At 51.6% G+C, this 21670-nt stretch overlaps 1 protein-coding gene across 1 annotated transcript in view; it reads right to left on the bottom strand.

Moving 5' to 3' along the window:
- NID2 (nidogen 2) overlaps window positions 1–21670 on the bottom strand; it is a 62634-nt gene that overhangs the window by 14893 nt on the left and 26071 nt on the right. The window contains exons 5-10 of the mRNA XM_062205130.1: window positions 18139–18288; window positions 17161–17406; window positions 15540–15740; window positions 13824–14054; window positions 5397–5540; window positions 122–241 (exon numbers count right to left, since the gene is read on the bottom strand). Of these exons, the coding sequence (XP_062061114.1) occupies window positions 122–241; window positions 5397–5540; window positions 13824–14054; window positions 15540–15740; window positions 17161–17406; window positions 18139–18288 (1092 nt within the window). The remainder of the gene's footprint in view (window positions 1–121; window positions 242–5396; window positions 5541–13823; window positions 14055–15539; window positions 15741–17160; window positions 17407–18138; window positions 18289–21670) is intronic.

The following is a 21670-nucleotide window of genomic DNA, read 5'->3' as shown; positions in this document are numbered from 1 at the left end:
AGGAAAAACTCCAGAACCCAGAAAACCCGCAAAGGAGCCCAGAGTGGGCAGAGCATCACAGGGAAGGCCACAGACAGACCCGAGACATGGATGTGCCACCCTCCGGCCCCCCCAGTCTCACCAGGTGTGCACTTGATTCCGTCCCCAAGATACCCAGGTTGGCAGCGGCAGGAGAAGGAACCAGGGGTGTTATGGCAGGTGGCTGCAGGGTGACAGCTCTTCTCGGAGCATTCGTCTACATCTGCAGAGGTCAGGAACAGAGGAAGGGGGTGGGGAGAGAGGGAGGGAGCCGGTGAGGAGGGGCACGACGTCACGGCACGCAAAGCCGTGCTTCCTCCTGGTCTCAGGACACACAGGTCAGCAGGGAATTGCCCACTGCGGCAGACCTCTGGGCATCAGCAGCAAAATGCTGACACCTACAGGTGAGTTTAATAGGAGGAAACACGTGGGAACAGGTGATTTAACGCAGGAGACCATCAACAGTCAGTGTGGAAATCAACTGTGTGGCCGCACACCGAACATATCCTGCCGTATATTGCTAGAGTGTCATTCGCGGCCAGTGAATTCCAGGAAGCTGTCACCTTCACACTTACCTCCTACCAGCGACACCACGATAAGGACAAGTAGATGAAACAATAGTTTCTTCCTGTAGCTGTTGGCACCAGCTCCCTAGTGCCCACGGACAGACGGGAGGCAGCCCGATGCGGCTCCCGACACTTGGTCAACTCAGAAGCACCCCCGGTCCTGCCTAAGCAGCGTCCTGCTACCTAGAACCCTCCCATAACCAGAGTTTCTTACCCCTTTTACAAGAGGGGGAAAAAAATGAGGAAGTTATCAGTGGTTTGATGCAAAACATAAAAGAAATCTATGTGTGTTAGGCATCTCAGTGCGGCATTTCAAAAAGTTCGTGGGAAATGTGTTTTATGAAAAAAACCACGTGCAGATCCCAAGGCTTCTGCACTAGGATGGAGTCATCTTCCCACTCCATTGTCCCACGAACATCGCGAGGCTTCCTTGTCTGCACAACCCAGGCCCCTCCCTTCCCTCTCCACGCTGGCGTGAGGATCTTTTCATCACGTTTCTCAAACTGAAAAACCCTGATGCTTTTTTTTTTTAAAAAAAAAAGCTATCTTATAGTCCTTTTGTTATGTTTACTAAACCCAGCACACAGGCCAACAGCAGGTCTTGCACCCCGGGGCCCAAAACCTTAGAGGTGAACGGTTATAGTTAACACACAGATGAGAGCGGCTCCTGACAGGCAGTGTCCCAGAGCAAAAGGAAGACAAAGACAGGGTGGAGGTCTGATCAAGGCTGGGCTGAAAATGAAGCAGAGCAGTACCCACAACCAGAAGCTATTCCTGGGGATGGCACGGTGGCACAAAGCTGCCTTCTGCAGCACTGGCATCCCATCTGGGCGCTGGTTCAAGTCCCGGCTGCTCCACTTCCGATCCAGCTGCCTGCTAATGCACCTGGGAAAAATCAGTAGAGGATGGCCAAGTGCTTGGGCCCCTGCACCACGTGGGAGACCTGGAAGAAGCTCCTGGCTTCGGATCAGCCCAGGTCTGGCCATTTTCTCCATCTGCAGAAGGAACCAGCAGATGGAAAATCTAATCCTGCCTTTCAAATAAATAAATCTTTGAAAAGCAAAAAAGTAGTAGTGGTTATTCTTAAAACCCGTGAATGGAGGAAACCTGGGGGTTGGATGCTCAGAGAGAACCCTGGGAAACAGGAATGAACTGTACCCACGTGGCTCAGCCTGTGGCAAACATCAGCCTGGGGATCTGGCCCGAGTTTTATGTGAATGGGCTGAGAACAGGGGTGGCTCCACACGCAGCCTCCCATGACCCAGGCCAACTCTTCGGGGATTTTTCCCATCCACCATTCATGCCAGACCCTCACCGAGCCCCCTTCTCGGTACCAACCACCAGGCAGATAAGCTGGGCATTAAACGTCCGTGTGCTGCTCGTTAGACAGGAATCTCAATTAGCTACAGGCTACAATTAGCAAATCCCTCTGCAGAGTTGAGTCAGCACACACAGTCTCCCAAAAGCTCATGGAAAATGCCCATGATGAAAACAAACACGGGCTTTTAAAAAACTACACCAAAACCACGCTAACCTTAAATTCCATTTTCCATGACCTTTTGAAGGGTCTCCATACAACATCTCTTCTGAGTCAGAAAAAAAAAAAAAAAAAAATGTTTGACGCAACCAAGTCCAAGTGCACCCGGAAAGGCTGTGCCGGGTAAGCTGCCGGCCTCCCTGCTGACCTTCACTGCACCTACAAAGGATGGAAGGTGGCTCGAAGTTCCCCTGCAAGACCAAAAGCCAAGTGTTGTCGCTTATCTCTCAGGTATTCAAAAAAAAAAAAAAAAATTGCCCAGCCAGCTGGGCAAAGCAGGCAGTCATCCAGCACCACGGGTCTACAGGAGGTTGTAACGCTGGCTGCGAGCCAAGGCTGCAAACGTGAACACGCAGCCCAGGGCAGGAAGCTCCAGCTACCGACAATACACGGGCTGAGAACAGCAACGCCAACAAGAGCCCCAAGCGATGACAGGAAGCAGGAATTCCTGAGACACGGAGCTCTTTCTGGACCCCGTGGGCAGTCTCTTGTGGTTATTTGTGAATTCACACAGAGGGGATTCCCCTACCATCTCACTTGCTGCAGCCTGTGACCTGGGAATTTTGGACACATCTGAGAAATCAGACCTCCTTTCCCCTACCCCCATTGTTGTGCCATCATCTGCGATGCTCAAGTCACAGGTGGACAGCGACAGTCACCAATGACCAAGGCGCAGGAGAAACCCCACAAGACGTGGAAGGCAGTACAAGTGAGGAATCTGCGTCTCCAGAAAGCCAGTGAAGGCTGAGGCTCCCTTCTCGTGGGGCCTCCGTCCACGGCAGACGACAGCCCCGTCTCCTGGGGAGCGCCCACAGCGGGGTCTGCGGGAGCCGGTGCCTGGGGACGAACCGGGAGCACCATTTCCTTTGGAGACAGAGAGAAGCCAGAGGTCTCAGGAACAGTGCTCAGGGTCTAACAGAGCACCTTTATCATCTAGGTAAAGGGAGGTGGGGCAGGCCCAGCGCAGCTCTCCACGCTATCACCTGCCACCCATGCAGCTGCGGGGTCTTCAAAAAGTTCGTGGAAGAGCCGGCACTGTGGTGCATTGGGTTAAGCCTACGCCTGTGGCATTGGCATCCCCTACAGGTGCTGGGTTCGAGCCCTGGCTGCTCCACTTCTGATCCAGCTCCCTGCTGATGGCCTGGAAAAGCAGAGGGGGATGGCACAAGTGCATTGACCCCTGTGCCCACCTAGGAGGCCAGGAAGAAATCTCCTAGCTTCAGATTGGCCCAGCTCCAGCCGTTGCAGACATTTGGGGAGTGAACCAGTAAAGGGAAGATCTCCCTCTCTCTGTCTGTAGCTCTCTCTGTAACTCGGCCTTTCAAATAAATCTTTTTAAAAATTGGGATGAAAACCCTCCGTTTGAGTTCATGCTTTGCTGTTGCAACATCCTTCTCACAGCCCGGATCCTGAAAACTGGCTAGAATTCTGTGTTAACAGTCCAACCATGGGACTCCACGGCCCTTATCATCGCTTCTTTTATTCAAATAAATTGCTTTAACAAAATTTATTTGAAAGACAGACAGGAAGAGAGTTCTATCAGCTGGTTCACTCCTCAAATGCTCACAGGAGCCAGGGTTGGGTCAGGCCAAAGCCAGGAGTCAGGAACTCAAACCAGGTCTCCCACACAGGCGGTAGGGACCTACCTACCTCCTGATGCTACCTCCCTGGAGATGAGTTTAACAGGAAGCCAAGGAGCTGGGGACAGGACTCGAACCCAGGCACTCTAATGTGAGACCAAGAGTCTTACCCACCAGGCCAGATGCCTGCCCCCTTCTATTTGCTGTTGAACCCAAACGGCCTGGCACTGACTCGCCTCCACTCACCAGGAACCCAGGACAAGAGCTTCTGGACACCAGAAACAGTAATGAAAGAGCATGGCTCAAACAATGCCAAACAGCCAGCCACATCTGGAGGGGGGCATAGGGCTGGGCTACCCTTCATATCCAGCTGTCCATAACGATGACGATGGCCTCAGCCTGCTGGTCCAGTCACCCGATCCCACGGAGACCATGTTGGGGTGGGGGACGGGAGCAGGACTGAAGCACACACCTGCTGAGGCGGTGGGGCACCCGCGCTGGTTGCACCCTGGGAAGCACCGGGGAGTTCAAGACGGCTGGGAGCTCAGAGTGCAGCAGTGATTCAGGGAGCAGGGACATGCCTGACTTCTAGGTTTACACCCCTGCACGTGCCCTCGGGCCCTTCTCCATGCCCGAGGTTCTCACCATTGTCTCAGCCCCAGAGCTTCCTCCTATCTGAACTGCGAGCCTGCGTGTGTGTTACCCATGTGAAACTGAGCTTCAGTCTGATCGCGTATCACCAGGTAGGGTCAGGGTACCCTGAACAACCTCTGAAGTACACAGTAACCGAGCTGCATCAATATTTATACCCAGAGGTTTCCTAAGTCTTCAACAACCTCCCACATTACTTCTGATTGCGGTAAACCTGAATGGTGCCCGCACTGTGGCGTAGCAGGTGGGGTGGCCACCTGCAGTGCCAGCATCCCATGTGGACGCTGGTTCAAGTCCTAACTGCTCTACTTCGCATCCAGCTCTCTGTTATGGCCTGGGAAGGCAGTAGAGGATGGCCCAAGTCTTTGGACCTCTGTACCTGTGTGGGAGACTCCAAGGAAGCTCCTGGCTCCTGGTTTTGGATCGGCACGGCTGTAGCCATTGCGCCCAACTGGGGAGTGAACTAGTGGATGGAAGACACCTCTCTCTCTGTGTGTAACTATGACTTTCAAGTAAATAAAAAAATTTTTCAAAAAACCTGAATGGTTAGCTATGCATTCTGGTTTAACACTTTTATAAAATATTGTGTGAAGTCCTAAAGATAGAATTCTGGGAGAAAAGTCTTACAAATTGGGTATGCATTAATATCCTGGAGAGTTATTTCTGTAGAGTTCTTGGGAAAGAACTGGATGTGAGTTTAGAGGTTGCTTAACCAGAAGAACAGCACAACTGCCAATGTGGAACGGAGCCATAGGCCACAGCGGCTGTAGGACGGGGACTTCTCAACAGGAGCACCGTGGCTGTGCCGGCTTCCCCTGTGGCCACTCCCAGCACCCCAAGGAAGACTTCTCCAACAACAACCATATAAGCTCCCCAGTGCAGTCCAGGGCCAAGTCACTCTAGGCCCAACTTCTACACAAAGCACACCTCTCTGTCATCCTCACCAACTGCAAGGCTGCTTCAGTCAGAGGGAGGGAGAGAGTCACGTGGGGCTGTGCGTCCCAGGGGATGCTCGAGATGCTGAGCCGACCTGCAGGTACTCACCGGAACACTGGTGCCCATCGCCGGCATACCCGGGCAGGCAGGCGCAGCTGAAGGTGCCGTCTCCGTGGGGGATGCACCGGGCCTGCTCAGCAGGTGCACAGGTATGAGTGCCATCCTCACAGGGGTTGGGAGGAGGGGCCGTCACTGAAAATAGAAGAAGGCAAGGGTGTCCATGCAGTCATGCCTCGCAAGGGGTAAACCTTGCTCCTCACAGCATCACCACAGGCCAACAGCACTGGTGCACCTGGGGCTGTACCCTAGGCCCTATGCAGGGGCATCAGAATCTGCATTTTAACAAGCTTCCTAGCTGGTCCATATGCATGTTAAAGTTTGAGAAGTGCTGATATGACTGATTTTGTGGCTAAATCATTAGGCATGAGGGGGCTAACATTGTGGCACAGTGGATTAAGCCATGGCCTGGGATGCCAGTATCCCATACAGGTGCCAGTTCAGGTCCTGGTTGCTCCACTTCTGATCCAGCTCTCTGCTAGTAAACCCGAGAAAGCAGTGGAAGGTGATCAAGTACTTGGAGCCCTGCCACCCGCGTGGGCAAACCAGATGGAGGTCCAGGCTCCTGGCTTCAGCCTGCCCCAGTCCCAGTCATTGAGGCAATTTGGTCAGTGAATCAGTAGATGGAAGATCTCTCTCTCTGCCACTCTGCCTTTCAAATAAAATTTTTAAAAGATTTTTTAAAAGATTTATTTATTTGAAAGGCAGAGTGATGCAGAGGCAGGGAGGGAGGGAGAGGAGGAAGAGAGAGAGAGAGAGAGAGAGAGAGAGAGAGAGAGAGAAAGAGAGAGAGAGAGAGAGAGAGAGAGAGAAAGAGAGAAGTCTTCCATCTGCTGGTTCACTCCCCAAATGGCCACAATGGCAGGAACTGAGCCAATCCAAAGCTAGGAGCTTCTTCCGGGTCTCCCATTGGGTACAGGTGCAGGAGCCCAAGCACTTGGGCCATCTGCTGCTTTCCCAGGCCATAGCAGAGAGCTGGATTGGGAATGGGGCAGCGGGACTCAACTGGCATCCACATGGGGTGCTGGCACTGCACACAGTGGCTTTACCCACTACACCACAGCACCGGCCCTAAATTTTTAAAAATAGGCATGAAAATCAGTTCCAAGCCATCTCTGATTGAAGCTTACAATGCTCCGAGCAATTTACACACACACATACACACACACTACATAGCAATCATGACTCAAGTATTTGGGTTCCTGACACCCACATGGGAGACCTGGATGGAGACCTAGGTCCTCAGGCTTTGTCCTGGCCCAGCTCCAGCTGTAGCAGGCATTTGGGGTATGAACTAGTGGATGGGTGATCTTTTACCACTTTTCTGCCTCCCAAATTTAATTTAATTAAAAACAACAACAACAACAAGAAACTGGGGCTGGCACCGTGGCGTAGTGGGTAAAGCTACTGCCTGCAGTGCCAGCATTCCTTATGGGTGCCGGTTCTAGTTCCGGCTGCTCCACTTCTGATCCAGCTCTCTGCTATGGCCTGGGAAAGCAGTAGAAGGTGGCCCAAGTCCTTGGGCCCCTGCACCCACATTGCAGACATAAAAGAAGCTCCTGGCTCCTGGCTTCAGATCAGTGTAGCTCCGGCTGTGGCAGCCAATTGGGGGGAGTGAACCAGTGGATGGAAGACCTCTGTCTCTCCACCTCTCCGTCTCTCTCTGTGTAACTGTGACTTTCAAACAAATACAGGGCAAGCATCGATGACTCAGTGGGGAAGCCGCCCTCCTCCTGCACCCCGAGCCCACGTCAGGTGCAGCAGCTGTGTGGTCATCCCCATGGTCCAAGCAGACAACAGCGCCCTCTGGAAAAGGGGAAAGGCTCTTAAGACGATGCCCAGATGGGAAAGAAAAGAGGCTTTGGTTTGGCTGGTTTTCTTCCTTACTGTTTTACTTTTTAGATATCTGAGACCCACACAGACATCTCCCATCCACTGGTTCACTCCCCAAATGCTCACAAGGGCTGGGCCAGGCCAAAGCCAAGAGCCAGGAACTCAGTGAGGATTTTCGACGTGGGTGGCTGGGAACCCTAGTACCTGAGCCATCACAGGCTGGCTTTGAGGGTGCGCACTGGAAAGGAGCCGGAATGGGAGGTGCAGCCCAGATTCGAATCCAGGCACTGCCATGGGAGAAGCTGGTGTCTTGAGCAGCACCCTAACCGCCAGGCCACCTGCTCGTCTCACTCGCCCACCCATTAACTTCTACTCAGGCAGAGGAACCCTCTCACCATGGATGAAACACAGCCTTTAAAGATAGGCACTTCCTCTTTCTAAAATTCACTCTAAATGACACCGAACAGCTCCAGCTGTTGCAGCCAATTGGAGAGTGAACCAGCGGATGGAAGACCCCCCCCCCCCCGCCTCTCCTTCTCTCTCTGTGTAACTCCAAAGCTTAAAAAAATAAATAAACAATGCCAAGCCCCATGTGGAGTGGCAGGGCAGTGGGGGGCTGGAACATGCGCCCTGAAACTGGTGCTCTGGCTTCAGCTCATCACTTCCCAGCTGAGACCAGACAAACCCCTTCACCCCTGTACCTCACCTATGCCCTATAAAATGGAATAGTAATTCTCTAATATGGTCAAGGTTGTGGGAATAAGTTAATTCATGGACAGGAGGTAGGACAGCCCTCAACACCCAGGGAAGCACCCTTTGCTGTTACTATTAATTACTACTGTTATTTGACGTGGTGGGATAAAATCATACACAATCCTGAAGACTTGGATTAGGAGCGTGGTGCTCCGTGGCGTGCTGGCTCTGTGGCTTTGTCTGATCTTCGATAGTCCCCTTTGGTGTGCCTCCAGGGCAAACACACACCGCTTCCCGAGATCGCTCTCTGGGTGGGGAGCTCGTTCTCGGACGGCTGCCTGTGCAGATCAGCCGTCTTGCACCCAGCCAAGGGCTGGCCTGAACACTCAACGGGGAAGCGTGCTTCCTCAGGGGTTGCAGTTTAAGTCTCTCCTCGAGAAGCCTGCACTGACGACTTTCCCTTCCTGGTGCTGCTTTGTACGGACTCCCTTCCTCCCAGCCTCGGCTCCGGACACCCAGGGCCTTACACCCCTAACCACGTGTCCTAAAGCCAAACCAGCCAACCAACCAAACTCAGACTCCTCACTTCCAGTGCACCCTAGACGGGAGCCCAGACACCTCAGCTTCACACGGCTGAAGTGACATCTCCATGATGAGCCGCAGAGGGTCTAGGAGCCCTCAGCTGAAGGGTGCGCACACAGAATCCCTCCTGATTACATGAGCACCCCAGAGATCAACCCAGAGACTTCCCCAGGGCAGTGCTCCTCTCCTGCAGGTCTCTGGGATCCCAAGATCCCATTTTCCACATTAAACTGTCCCCTTGATCGGACAAGGTCATTTCCCACCTACCGAGTTCCGTGACTTCACGGTTTTATCTTTTGGCTTGCCTAGACTATATTCTATCTATTTTCCCTAACAGATTTCTTTGTATGCAGAAGAAGTGAATGGAAAGCAGAGGTGTCACAGGCCCTCTCCACTCCTTCAGTCTCACCTGTCACTAACACCTGCACCAGCGTAGCACATTTTTCACAAGTGATGGAGCCACACTGATATGATATTGACCGATGCCCGTGGTCTGCACCAGGGCTCACCCTGTGTGGTCCAGTCCTGGAGGCTGACAAATGCATCACGGTTGTCCCCACGCTACAGCGGTGCGCAGGATAGGTGCGCGGTAGCTATTCACCCCTCCCTCCTCCTGAAGCTCCAACAGTCACTCATCTTTCTACTGCCTCTCGGCAGAGGCTCCTTGTCCGGAGTGTCACCTGGTTGGAATTACACACTGTGCGACCCTTTCAGAATGCTTCTTTCACGCAGCAGTACGCACCGAAGGTGCTGCCACGTCTTTCTGGCTGAGCACCGTTAGAGCTGCATTTTTAAACCCAGGTTCGCTGATGGCCAAGAATCGCTGCTTTAGACTTCTGCTGCTCTAATAGTTTTCTTAGAAATAAAAATCACATGCCACACAACCCACTCATTTTAAGGGTACAGCTAAATGGTTTTAGTATTTTCAGAGTTGTGCAACCATCACCACAATGAATTTTAGAGTATTTTTACTGTCTCCAAAAGAAACCTTGGACCCTTGAGCTATTAACTCATCCATTTACACCCCAGCCCCGAGTGACCACTAATATGGGCTCTCTGTATGTGCACTTGCCTTGTCTGGACATTTCAGACACGTGCAATCATACAAAATGCTGCTCTTTGTGACTGGCTACCTTTTTTCCTGTAAGATTTACTTATTTGAAGGGCAGAGAGAGAGAGAAAGAAAAATTTCCAACACCAAGATCTGGGCCAGGCCAGAGCCAGGAACTCCATCCACAAGAACATCAGCACCTTAACCCACTGCACTGCAACACTAGCCCTAGTGTAAATATTTTTAGGATTCATCCATGCTGCAGCATCCATCAGTACTACTTTGCTTTTTATGGCTAAATAATATCCCATGGTATGCCTTAAAGGGTATATGGGAAAGTTTATTTGGTGCAAAACCAAAGATATCCATGCACAGTCTTTTCATAGTAAGCATGCATTTCTATGACATCTTTGTATGCACTGACTTTTTTTCTTGACTCATCAGTAGCCAGACATTTACACTCCTTTGACCTTCAGTAGCCAGACATTTACACTCCTTTGACCTTTTGGCTACTGAGGCAGCTTTGACTATTTCTGTACTTAATATGGGGACCTGTTTTCATTTATTTTGAGCACAGAATTAGGAGTACAACTGCTTGCATGGCAACTTTGCATTGAATTTTTTTTTTTTTTTGAGAAGCTGCTATTCTGTTTTTCAGAGTGGCTGCACCATTGTACACCTGCACTCGTTCCATTTACCCCACATCCTCACCAACACTTGCTACTGTATTTTTTGGTTGCAATCATCCACATGATGAAAAGAAATATCTCTTGGCGGCTTGGATTTGCATTCTCCTGATGACGAAGGATGCTGACACTTTTGCTTATAGGATGTTTACAGATACATCTTAGAGAAAGGTCCACCCAGACCCTGAGCATATCATTTAATTCAAGTGCCCAACTGAGTTGTATGAGTATTTTTTCTATTCTAGAGCAAATATTTACTAAATATAATTTACAAATACTTTCTTTCATTACCAGCTGCATTTTCACTTTGTTAAGGTCCCTTGAAACACAACACATAATTTTTTTTTTACAACATGTCATCCTTCTGATACTCAATTTTTTTTGTCGTTGTCCTTAATTTTAGTGTGTTGTCTAAGAAATCAGCCCCAAATTCAAGCTCACGAAAATCTGCCCCAGTGTTTTCTTCTACAAGTTTTGGCTCTCACATCTGTGGTCCATTTCACGTTCATGTTCACAGATGCTGTGAGGTCGGGGTCTACCTTCATTCTTGTGCAGGTGCTACTCAGTTATCTCAGCACCATCCATTCAAGAAAGGACTATTCTCCCCCACTGAATTATTTTGGCATCCTTGTCTAAAAAGCCACTGACTCTACTTGTGACAAACTAGTCTTGTTTTTGACTTCTGTCACATTGATTTATATATCTTGAGGGCAGGATCACACTATTTTGATGACTCTAAGCTTTGAAATTGAGAAGGATGGGTTTTCCAAATTCATGATTTTTCAAGATTGTTTTGGCTGTCCTGGGTTCCTTGAATTTTCATGTGAATTTTAGATCAGCTTGCCAATTTCTGTAAAGAAGCCAGCCGGAATTCTGATAGAGGTTATGCCGTATTGACAGATGAATATAGGCAGTGTTGTCATATTAATAAGATTAAGTCTCAAGTCCAGTGTTGTGCTGCAGTGGGCTAAGCCTCCATCAGTGATGCCCACATCCTATATGGATACCAGTTTGAGCCTCAGCTGCTCCACTTCTGATTTAGCTCCCTGCTAATGGCCTGGGGAAGCAGTGGAAGATGGCCCAAGTACTTGGGGCCCCGTAGCCACATGGGAGACATGGATGAAGCTCCTGGCTTTGGCTTAGTCCAGCCCTGGCTGTTGCAGCCATTTGGGGAGTGAACCAGCAGATGGAAGATCTTTGGTCCTTCCCCCGCCCCATAACTCTCTGCCTTTCAAATAAATAAATCTTTAAATAATAAGTCTCTCAAGTCATGAACACAGAACCTCTTCCCACTGGTGAGAAGTCTACAGAAAGTTAATATAAAATCCACATTATCTTTTAATTCTATTTTTCCACAAACTTTTTGAGCTACCTTTGTATTTGGGTCTTTAAATTTGTAAATTCAAACCTACTTTTTTAAAATTTTTATTTGACAGGTAGAGTTATAGACAGTGATAGACAGAGAGAAAAGTCTTCCTTCCATTGGTTCACTCCTCTAATGGCCGCCTCGGCTGGCACTACGCTGATCTAAAGCCAGGAGCCGGGTGCTTCCTCCAGGTCTCCCTTGCGGGTGCAGGGACCCAAGCACTTGGGCCATCCTCCACTGCTTTCCCGGGCCACAGCAGAGAGCTGGACTGGAAGAGGAGCAGCCAGGACTAGAACCCAGTGCCCCAACTGGGACTAGAATCTGGGGTGTCAGCGCCGCAGGCGGAGGATTAGCCAAGTGAGCCACAGCATCAGCCACCTACAATACATTCTTTTTTGAACAAGTATTGCACTATTTAAAAGTTTTGTTCCTGAGTAAAGCCGCCAACTGAGATGCTAGCATTCCACACAGGCACCTTTTTGTGTCCCAGCTGCTCTACTTCCATCCAGCTCCCTGCTAATGCATCTGGAAAGTGTGGGAAGATGGTTCAAGTCTTTGAGCCCTTGCACCCACATGGGAGACCCAGATGAAGCTCCTGGCTTCAGCCTGACCCAACCCCAGCTATTGCCAACATCTGGGGAATGAACCAGCAAATGGGAGATCTCTCTTCTCTGTCTCTAACCCTGACTTTCAAATAACTAAATGAATATTTAAAAAGTTTTATTGCTGGGACCAGCACTGTGGTGAAGCTGCTGCCTGCAGTGTCGGCATCCCACGTGGATGCTGGTTTGAGTCCATGCAGCTCCACTTCCAATCCAGCTCTCTGCTATGGCCTGGGAAGCAGTGGAAGATGGCCCATTGGGCCCCTGCACCCATGTGGGAGACCTGGAAGACGCTCCTGGCTCCTGGCTTCAGATTGGTGCAGCTCTGGCCATTGTGGCCAACTGGGGAGTGAACCATTGGATGGAAGACCTCTATCTCCCTCTCTCTCTCTCTCTCTCTGCCTTTCCTTCTTTTTGTGTGTGGCTATGATTTTCAAATGAATAAATGAATCTTTTTAAAAAAAATTTATTGCTAAGCACTTTATTTTTAAAATGAACTTAATTTCATTTTCAGTTTACTCATTACAAAATGAAATATAATTTTTGTCTATTGAGTGTGTATCCTACAACACTGAAGTTAGTCATTAGTTCTAATAGTGTTTAGAAATTTCTGTAATTTGCTACATGAAAGATGGCAGGTGCTGGCTCAGCAGCTAAGATGCCCACAACCCACAGTGTGGTCCCTGGGTTCACTACCTACATCCAGTTCCAGTTCCATCTTCCAGATAATGCAGACCCTGGGAGGCAGCGTAATTGGGTCCCCGCCACCCAGGGGGGAGACCTGAATTGAGTGCTGGGCTCCCAGCTTCAGCCCAGCTCAGTCCCAGCTGTTGCAGGCACTTGGAGAGAGAACCAGTACATGGATTTTGCTTCCTGCTTTCTCTCTCCCTCTAGTTAAAAATATTTATTTGAAAAACAAACTGAAAAGTAAACAGAAATAGGAAAAAAAAATACTTTAAGAAAACACATCGTGATGCATGAGCATAAAGATAACTTTTCCTCTCGTTTGCAATCTGGATGCCTTTGTTCGACATTCTTGCCTAACGGCCCTGGCTAGAACTTCCAGTACCATGTTGAATGCAAGTAGCAAGAGCAGACATCCTTGGCTTGTTCCTGATCTTAATGGGAAAGCACCAGTGTTTAATCTCAGAGCACCGAGAGCTCTTCAGACAGGAACTTCTATTTTATTGTATTTATCCAGGCTGTGACCTTTTGCCCCACTGAGTTTGGTGGAATCTTTCTGGTCCTTTAAGTTTTAGCTCAAGCTTCCCTGCACCTCCACACTAGGCACACAGCACCCTGCGCTTATCCCAGTAGAAGCAAGGGCACAAATATCTGGTCCAGGTTGGCCCCGCCTTCTTCACAGGTGGATCCCGGATGCAGGCACAGTTGAGCGCCCCACATCCTGTGTTTATTTCCAGACTGCGGCACGGACACTTTACAAGAGGTTTGACATCTGCCTGTCTCCACCATGAGGACAGGGACAGTGTTCATTCCTCCTTACGGCCAGCATGTCACACGGAGCCTGGCACACACACATCCTCAACAGTCCTCCCCCACAGGTCGGCCTCTTTGTCCAACAGCAACATCGGCAGAAAACCTTACCTTCCACAGGGCCAATCTGACTGGTGACGGCGAATCTAAGCACGCCTTCTTCTTCATTGTACAAGGCAAAGACCCGGTCCACGGTCAGCTGCTGGGCGGCGGGGACGGCGCGGTGGCTCGGCGCGTGCCTACACCCCTGGTAAGTGATGTTCTTATGGATGCGGTAGGAGCCTGTCTGGTTGACTGTACCAAATGTGAGATAGTAGTCCCTGGAGCTTGTGGAGGTCACACCTGCAACAGACAGACACGTTACGTAGGCAAGCTAGCAAATTTGTAAACATCTGGAATGCTGAGACGTTTATGGGGGGCAGGTTTTCCCTACATGCCTTTCCACCTAATTCCTATAGCACACTCCCTTGGGAAGCCCCTGGGTTTATATGGGAAACATGTGAGGGAATTCCAAGAACCTGAGTGCATGGCGAGCCACAGGGCTGAGAGCGGGACTTGCTACACGTGCTACTGTCAGTGCCCGCCAGGTACAAACCTTACCACGTGCCAGCCAGGCACAGCCCGACACAACCCTCACAGCAGCCTGTGAGGTGGGCACTGCCGTCCTGCAGGTGGAGGCTAGCCAGCAGCCCGAGACACAGAGCTGGATTTTGAGTCTGACTTGATTCGATCCACCAGGGTTATAGTGGTTCCTTCCATCTCCCTCAGTCTGTCTGTGAGCCAAGCCCAAGCCAGTTAGCTGGCCCCTGGCCATTCTGGGCACAGGGCAGGTCTGCACTGCCTGCTCTCTTCCTTATGTCTCCTGCTAGTGCCCAGCTCTCTTGTCGCAGGAGAAGCAAAGGCCCAAGGCAAGGCACAACTCAAACCCCTCCTGGTGTGGCTGCAGGACAGCGGCTGAGACCGCGGCAGCATTTTACAGGACACATCGCACCTGACGGCATCCTCACCGTGTAAGGTGCACAGAAACATTACTCCCACCTTGAGCATGGGAAAAGAGGCCCACAGATGTTAAGGGAATCTTCCTCAGAGATATTAACACGCTTGTAGAGTTATTACTCACTTGAACTAGAGTCCATACTCCTATCTGCTGGTTCACTCCCCAATGCCCACAATGGCCAACACTGGACCAAGACAGAGCCAGGAGCCAGAATCAATCCCGGTCTCCCATGCGGGTGGCAGAGACCCAACTATTTGAGCCAGCACTGAGGCTTCCTGGGATCCGTGTTAACAGGAGGGTGGAATTGGGAGCCCGAGGCAGGTATCAAAATCCCACTCCAGTGAGGACCACAGGTGTCCTAACTGTGGTTTTACCAACAGGCCAAACACCGATCCCCACCCCAACCCACACGGATTTCAAACAGCCAGTCCTGAACGTGAAGTTTTATCAGGTTAACTTTACAACACTATGTAACATTGTCTATGATTTTAAAGCAGGCTGAAATCATCAGCTGAAACAATGTTCAAGACAAGTAGCCATTCTAATAATCAATACCCTTGTGTACTCCAGGGAGAATGGTTACAAACTGTAATTACACCACCCTTACTACCCCCAGAGACTACACCGGTACTGATACATTGTTCTCATCGCAAAGCAAGGACACTGATATTCTTGCACACAGCAGCCTCTGCTCACCATGGATTGCACAATGGGAGTAAAACTGAGCCGGTGTTCATTTTGCGCGTCACACACTGTTCCAAAACATTCCACCACATCCTCGTGACTATCTTGTGAGGCAGATACCACCCCATCCTGCAGATGACCAATACCTGAGTCGGAGTGATGGTAGATCTCCTTGTAGGGAGCCAGGTGGGCTATGGAGTTGGCTGGGACGTAAGGCACCTGGCCTTGAATGTTGATCTTCATGCTCAGGTAGTTCTCGGGGTCCAGGCCCTCGGCCGTCTGAATGATGCGAAGCCTCTCCTGTCCTGGGTAGAAAGTGACTTCCGTGTCTTGCACGAACGTGGCACCTGGAGGGAAAGCGATTGGGCACAGGATGGGAGGGGAGAGGCACCTCCAGGCCTCACCAGGACACACCTCCTCCTGTCCACTTCTGCGCACGAAAAAGCTGCCCAAGGAGACCAGGGACATCCCTGATGGAGCCCCATCAACTGTCAATTCCCTAAGGACCCCCCTAAGAGCGGGGTCCTGCTTCTCTGGGTAGAGGGTAGGGGCGGGCTGGAGTTCTTAGTTTCCTGAGAACAGTCTTGACTTTGCTCTAGGGCTGTCAGACTTAACCAAACAGAAACAGCAACAAAACCACCCCCACAAACCATGACACCCCATTAAATTTGAGTGTCAGATAAAAAAATGAACACATTTTTTCATCAGTGACCCACTATAATATGAAGGGCACACATTAAACAAATGATCTGAAATTCAAACCTAATGTGGTGTACTCTATTTTACCTCTTTAGAAAAAAACATTGAGGTGTTGGGGTGCGGGGGGAAGAGGGAGGGAGAGAGATATCTCCCATCTACTCGTTCACTAACCAAATACCCACAAATGTGGGAGCCAGAAATTTAATCCAAGTCTCCTAAGCGGGTGGCAGGCCCCCAGCTAGTCAAGCCCTCACTGCTGTGTGTATTAGCAGGAAGCTGGAATCAGGAGCAGAGCTGGGACTTGAACCCAGGCCCTGCAACAGGGAATGCAGGCGTCCCAAACAGCATCTTCAGAGCTGTGCCAAACACCCTCCCCGCTACCCACCTCTGCTCCTTAGTCCATCTTGATGAAAGGCAAGATCCTCCCTAAGGGTGTTTCCGTAAGTTCACAATGGCTTCCTAATAATACGCATATCCCATGAGCCTTCTGCTCTGCAGTGGGCAGGAGAGACAGCCTTTCCCCCTGCACTTGGTTTCCTGCCCACTGAGGGAAGCGGCCCCAAAGTAGCCTCCCCACCCTCGCCAACACAAGGCGGCCTTAGCTGAGAAGCACTGCCATGTGCTGGGAGCTTGTGACAAAAGCAGAGGGCCCAGGTCCACTCCACCAGAACCCAGTTCTCACAGGACATCTGGGTCACTTTGTGTCCTGGGGGTCAGAGAAGAGGAAAGGCACCCCCTCCTCTCCATGAAGGAAAAATCCTCCCCAGGCGTCTTCTGCACATGTGTGTATAATAACGCGAGTCATCAAACGCGCCTTAACAAATCAGGGGGCGAGGACACAACTGTTCCAAGGCAATCAGCCCTTTCCCCAGAGCAGCTGCAAGGGCGTTTAGATGACATCACTTTCAGAAACATCAGGTGTGCAAGATCCACACCCCCCCCCCCCAATACCCCCACCCGCTAAGTCTGGGCAGGAAGCTACACACCGCACCTAGGCTCTGGGGCACGCACATCCTCCTTCCCAGAACAGAGCCCCGAGGAGCAGCTCCGGCCCACCGCCCGCCTCACCTGTGAGGCTGAAGCCATTCTCCGAGCCTGGCTTTTCTAAAGCGAAGAGCCAGCCAAAGAGGCCTCCGAGGGGCGTGAGGGGAAGCAGGGCCTGGGCCGCGGGCGGCGGGATGTGGCTGATGGCCGTGTACGCTCTGCCGTCGTTGCCCACGATGTACGCGTGCAGGTCCACGTCGGTGAAATGCACGGGCGTGTGGCCCACGCGCAGGTGGCCGCTCACTTTTCCGTTGACTCGATGAGGCGCCCCTAAAACACAGCAAACGCTACCAGCCTGGGCCACCCCTTCAGGCTTGGGGACAGAGGCACGCGGACAGCACAACCCCACCCTCAGCTCCTCCTGCTCAGCAAGGCGTCTTAACCACTCCCTCACCAGCCACCTGGCCACTGAGAAAGGGTCCACGGGCGGGCAGGCAGGTGGGGCTGAGCCCCTTGCAACAGTGGCATCCCTTATCCCAGCGCTGGTTTGAGCCTAGCTGCCTCCCTTCTGAGCCAGCTCCCAAAAACGTGGGCCCACACCATCCAGGTGGGAGACCAGGGTGGAGCTCCAGGCTCCTGGCTTTGGTCTGGCCCAGCCCTAACCATTAAAGTCGTTTGGGGAGTGAACCAGTGAAGGGAAAATCTCTGTCTCTCCCTCACTCTGTCACTCTGCCTCTCAAGTAGAGATTTGGGGAAAAAAAATTTTTTTTTTAAATAATGGCTCACTCCTGACAATTTTTAGGAAAAAAAAGAGATCCTGAAGTTCTTTCCTCCCATCCGCCTTCCATCTTGTCCACTCTAATGAGCTGGCAAAAAATAAAAGGGGGGAAGGGAGGGCTATTTCGGAGTAATCCTTAAATTGGGAAACCAGCCCAAAACTGTTCATTCCTCATTTACGCAGCGCTGCAAGTTTCTGGCGCTGAGCCAAGCGGGGCGGATGCAAGGTCCACACAGCAGGGCTCCCAGCAGCCAGCGCGGGGCGGCCCCAGCCCCAGCAATCACCTTCCGGCAGGCAGTGCTTCCCGTCTCCGAAGAAGCTGGACTGGCAGTGGCAGCAGAAGCCGGCGGTGTAGTCCGTGCAGAAGGCGTGCGCCGAGCACTGGCCGTGGTTGCGCTCGCACGTTTCCTTGGGGGCCGCGTTGTATGTGAAGACTGAAAAGGAAAACACACTCGCACTGAAAGCCGCTTTACGTGAGGGGTCGCTCCCAGCTCCACCACGCACGCACGCACGTGGCATGCACGTGGCATGCACGCCGCACCCTCGGTTGAGGTTGTAAAACACGTGGGATTTGACGGGCAAGAGACAGGAGTAACATTCGGCTTGGAGAACCAACCGGCTTTGTCTTCGGGTGAGCGGCGCCTCGTGCTGCTCCCATCAGGGTCCGGCGGGCAGCGACAGGAATGCCAACCATGAACTACGCACTGGGTTGAACTTTACGAAATCCCCATTTTTATGGGTCCAGAAGGGCCCGACAGAAGCAGTTCTACAGGGTTCAGTCTCACAGTAATGGCCTCTTGGGTGGAAGACAAACGTGGCCTCTGTCTAACGCAGGTAGCCATGAACTGCAAACCAAGGAGCTACAGCTGGTCTCACCGGCCAGCACCCCCGCCCAGGACAGCAGGGCCTGGAAGAAGGAAAGTGTAGGGGGAGCGGTAGGAGAGGAGGAACGGAACTCGGCTGGGAACACGCTCTAGGTCCCTTTTTATGGTCTCCCGTGATGCACACGGCACAGCACAATACCCATTCAAGAGCCAAGAGCGTTTATGGAAAACCGTGATGGATCAGGGTGGGCTCCCTACCAGGAGCTGTATCTTCCATCTCCGACCTAGTCTGTGTTAGTAAAACGCTGTCATCTCATCTGCGGCGCCATTGCAGGCTCTGGCCTCCCTGGCCACCTGCCACCGTGAGCTTTGGTGCTAAGCCCCATGGCCCAGCCACAGGTGTCAGCTCCACCCCCACCCTAATGGGATTCGCTGCTCCTACTTCCCTGCCCCTCCCCCAAGGTATACCAGGACCTGCTTCCAGCACACGTGCTGTCTCTCTCCTGATCCCTCTCTCTACCAGCACAGGTGCTCTCTCTCTCCTGATCCCTCTCTCTACCAGCACACGTGCTCTCTCTCCTGATCCCTCTCTCTACCAGCACACGTGCTCTCTCTCTCCTGATCCCTCTCTCTACCCCCCCCCCCCATCTGTTGCGCTTCCCCTACCAGACAATAAACCTTTCCCTTAACTCCGGTGTTTGGTGTGTTTTGTGGCGGCCTTACACTCTGCCCATTAAAAAAGAAAAGAAAGGGGACTGTTTGTGCTACGCAGCAACGGGAGTGTGGACAATTGTCACTGTTCACTAGGGACGCAGCCCAGGGGGCAGGTGTGGCTGGCTGGGGTGGAGGGTGCCTTCCCCCAGGAACCCTGAGGAATATGCCAATGCAAACACAGCCAGCAGGAGGCAAAGGAACCATGCACACCTCTGCTTGCACATCCCCGGGGTAGGGAGCCAGATGGACAGGGCAGGGGCGGTGTGCAGCCCTCCTGTGAGGCGCTGGCGCCGAGGGTCAGCTCCGAGGAAGAGGGACACTCTAGGAGAAACTAGGCTGGAGTTGTGTTCCAGGTTTACGTCAGAAAAGGAGGAAACCAGAGGGGAAGGAAGCAACCCGATTTACTCAGGGTCTCAGGAGAGAACAGCAAACAAAGCATGGAGGGAGATAGAGCAGCATCTATGTAACAATAGAGCCCTACAGAGACCCGGAATAGCAAATACACAGCAACTCTGAATGATGCCTAACCCACGCCAGGTGCTACCCCACAAGCACTCAATACACAGCAACAGTGGATGATGCTTAACCCACGCCAGGTGCTACTCTACAAGCACTCGCGCAAGAGCCCCAGGTGGCAGGCACTGCCTTTAATCCCTGTTTTGCGGTCCAAGAAGCTGAGGTTCCCCTGGAGGGACACAGGCTCCAGGATCTTCACCAGGACTCTCCATCACTGCTCCAGGGGACCAAGTGCCTACATCCTGAGCACTAGCTTAGGGGTCTGATCAGGTGCTTGGGGTTCATCAGCACAGACCTCAGCAGCAAAGCATTGAGTCGGACTTCCCAAATGAGGCTCCGTGGCAGAGAGAGCACAGTACCTGCGAACACTGCCGCACGTGAGAAGGCAGAGCTGCCGCGGCACCGGCACCGGGGGTGAGTGCGGCTTACAGACAGGTGCTCCGGCAGCTGTAAGCCCCGGGTTGACAGGACAAACACACCACCAAGAACCGAGTGGAAAATCTGATAAGGACCATGGCGAGAATGGAGTCAGTGACTCGAGACTTGGCTGAGAGATTCTGGCTTGATAAAAATAGAAAGGCAGAACTCCTTTTTTTTTTAAAAAAAAAAAAAAAAAAAAAAAACCAGGAAAGTGAAAAAAGGCGAGACAGGAATAGAACGGCTTGTGACAAGTGTCATAGAGGTTGCAGCGGAGAACATGGTTTCCGTGTAAGGAACAAAGACACTTAGAGCAGGAAGAAATGAATGCCACGTGGTGTGTCAGTCTCCAGGGTCCCCAGTTCAGGAAGCCACAACCAGTGCAAAGGAGCAGTTCCTTGAGGGACCTGCGTACGGGACAGCAGCCTCACCCCCAGGACTCCCCAGAGCACGTGGGGTGAGGGATGACAGCTTCAGAAGGACCCAGGCGCCAAGGCACCCTCAGCCAGCATGCAGCCGGCCCTCAGGAAACACCCTTTGCCTGCCTCAGTTTCCCAGGGCAGCGCCCCATCCTCACACCTGCACGGCCTGAAGTCTCACGGTCTTCGACTGCTTCCCAGCACTAAGGTGAGAGGGTAACCTGCGGCAGGTGCACAGGGCCACAGTTCTCAGAAAATGCATGTATACATAAAGCCCAACTCTGCCCGGTCTTCTGCCCACAAATTAAGGAAAGGATGGGTGTGCACGTGCTCCCTCCATGGCAGCGGCTTTGCAAAACTACTCCCTACCCCAATCCCCATTCCAGGGCTGCATTGTGAAACAGGGGTTGCTGCATTGGAGCAGAGACTGTACACCTGGAGTGTGGCTCCTTTAAGGAAAGCACCAGGCGTGGCTACAGCTTTCGTGTAGATAAACTGGGAGAGGCAACACAGTTCAGCCAGCAACTACACAACTTTATAAGTTAATTGGAAACCAGACTGCATTGTTTTACAGAATAATAATGGCGGTTAGGCTCCCACAAAAGGATCACAAGATTCATACTATAATTATGATGGGTTAACTATTGGTAAGCTAGTCTGGGAATCTTTTCAAACAGCTTTTTTTTTTTTTAATGGAAAATTGTATTTTTAGGATGGAACTTATGGTCCAAGAACATTTTCTTCCTTCCCCAGGACAGCAAAGGAGAATTCACTCCTAGCCCTAGCTGGGGAATGTATCCGGGCCTTTACAAACCCTCCTCCACACCTGCCTTCATGCCCAAGGGCACACACAACACAGGCAACCTGTTAGCCGGAAGGTAAATGCCTCTTGCAGTTTTCCTTTATTTGCTCACTAATGCCACAAA

Source organism: Lepus europaeus, chromosome 11 (genome assembly GCF_033115175.1).
Source record: "Lepus europaeus isolate LE1 chromosome 11, mLepTim1.pri, whole genome shotgun sequence".
NCBI classification, from domain to species: Eukaryota; Metazoa; Chordata; class Mammalia; order Lagomorpha; family Leporidae; genus Lepus; species Lepus europaeus.
The sequence above is the reverse complement of the archived record's forward strand: the minus strand, read 5'-3'. Positions and strand labels throughout refer to the sequence as shown.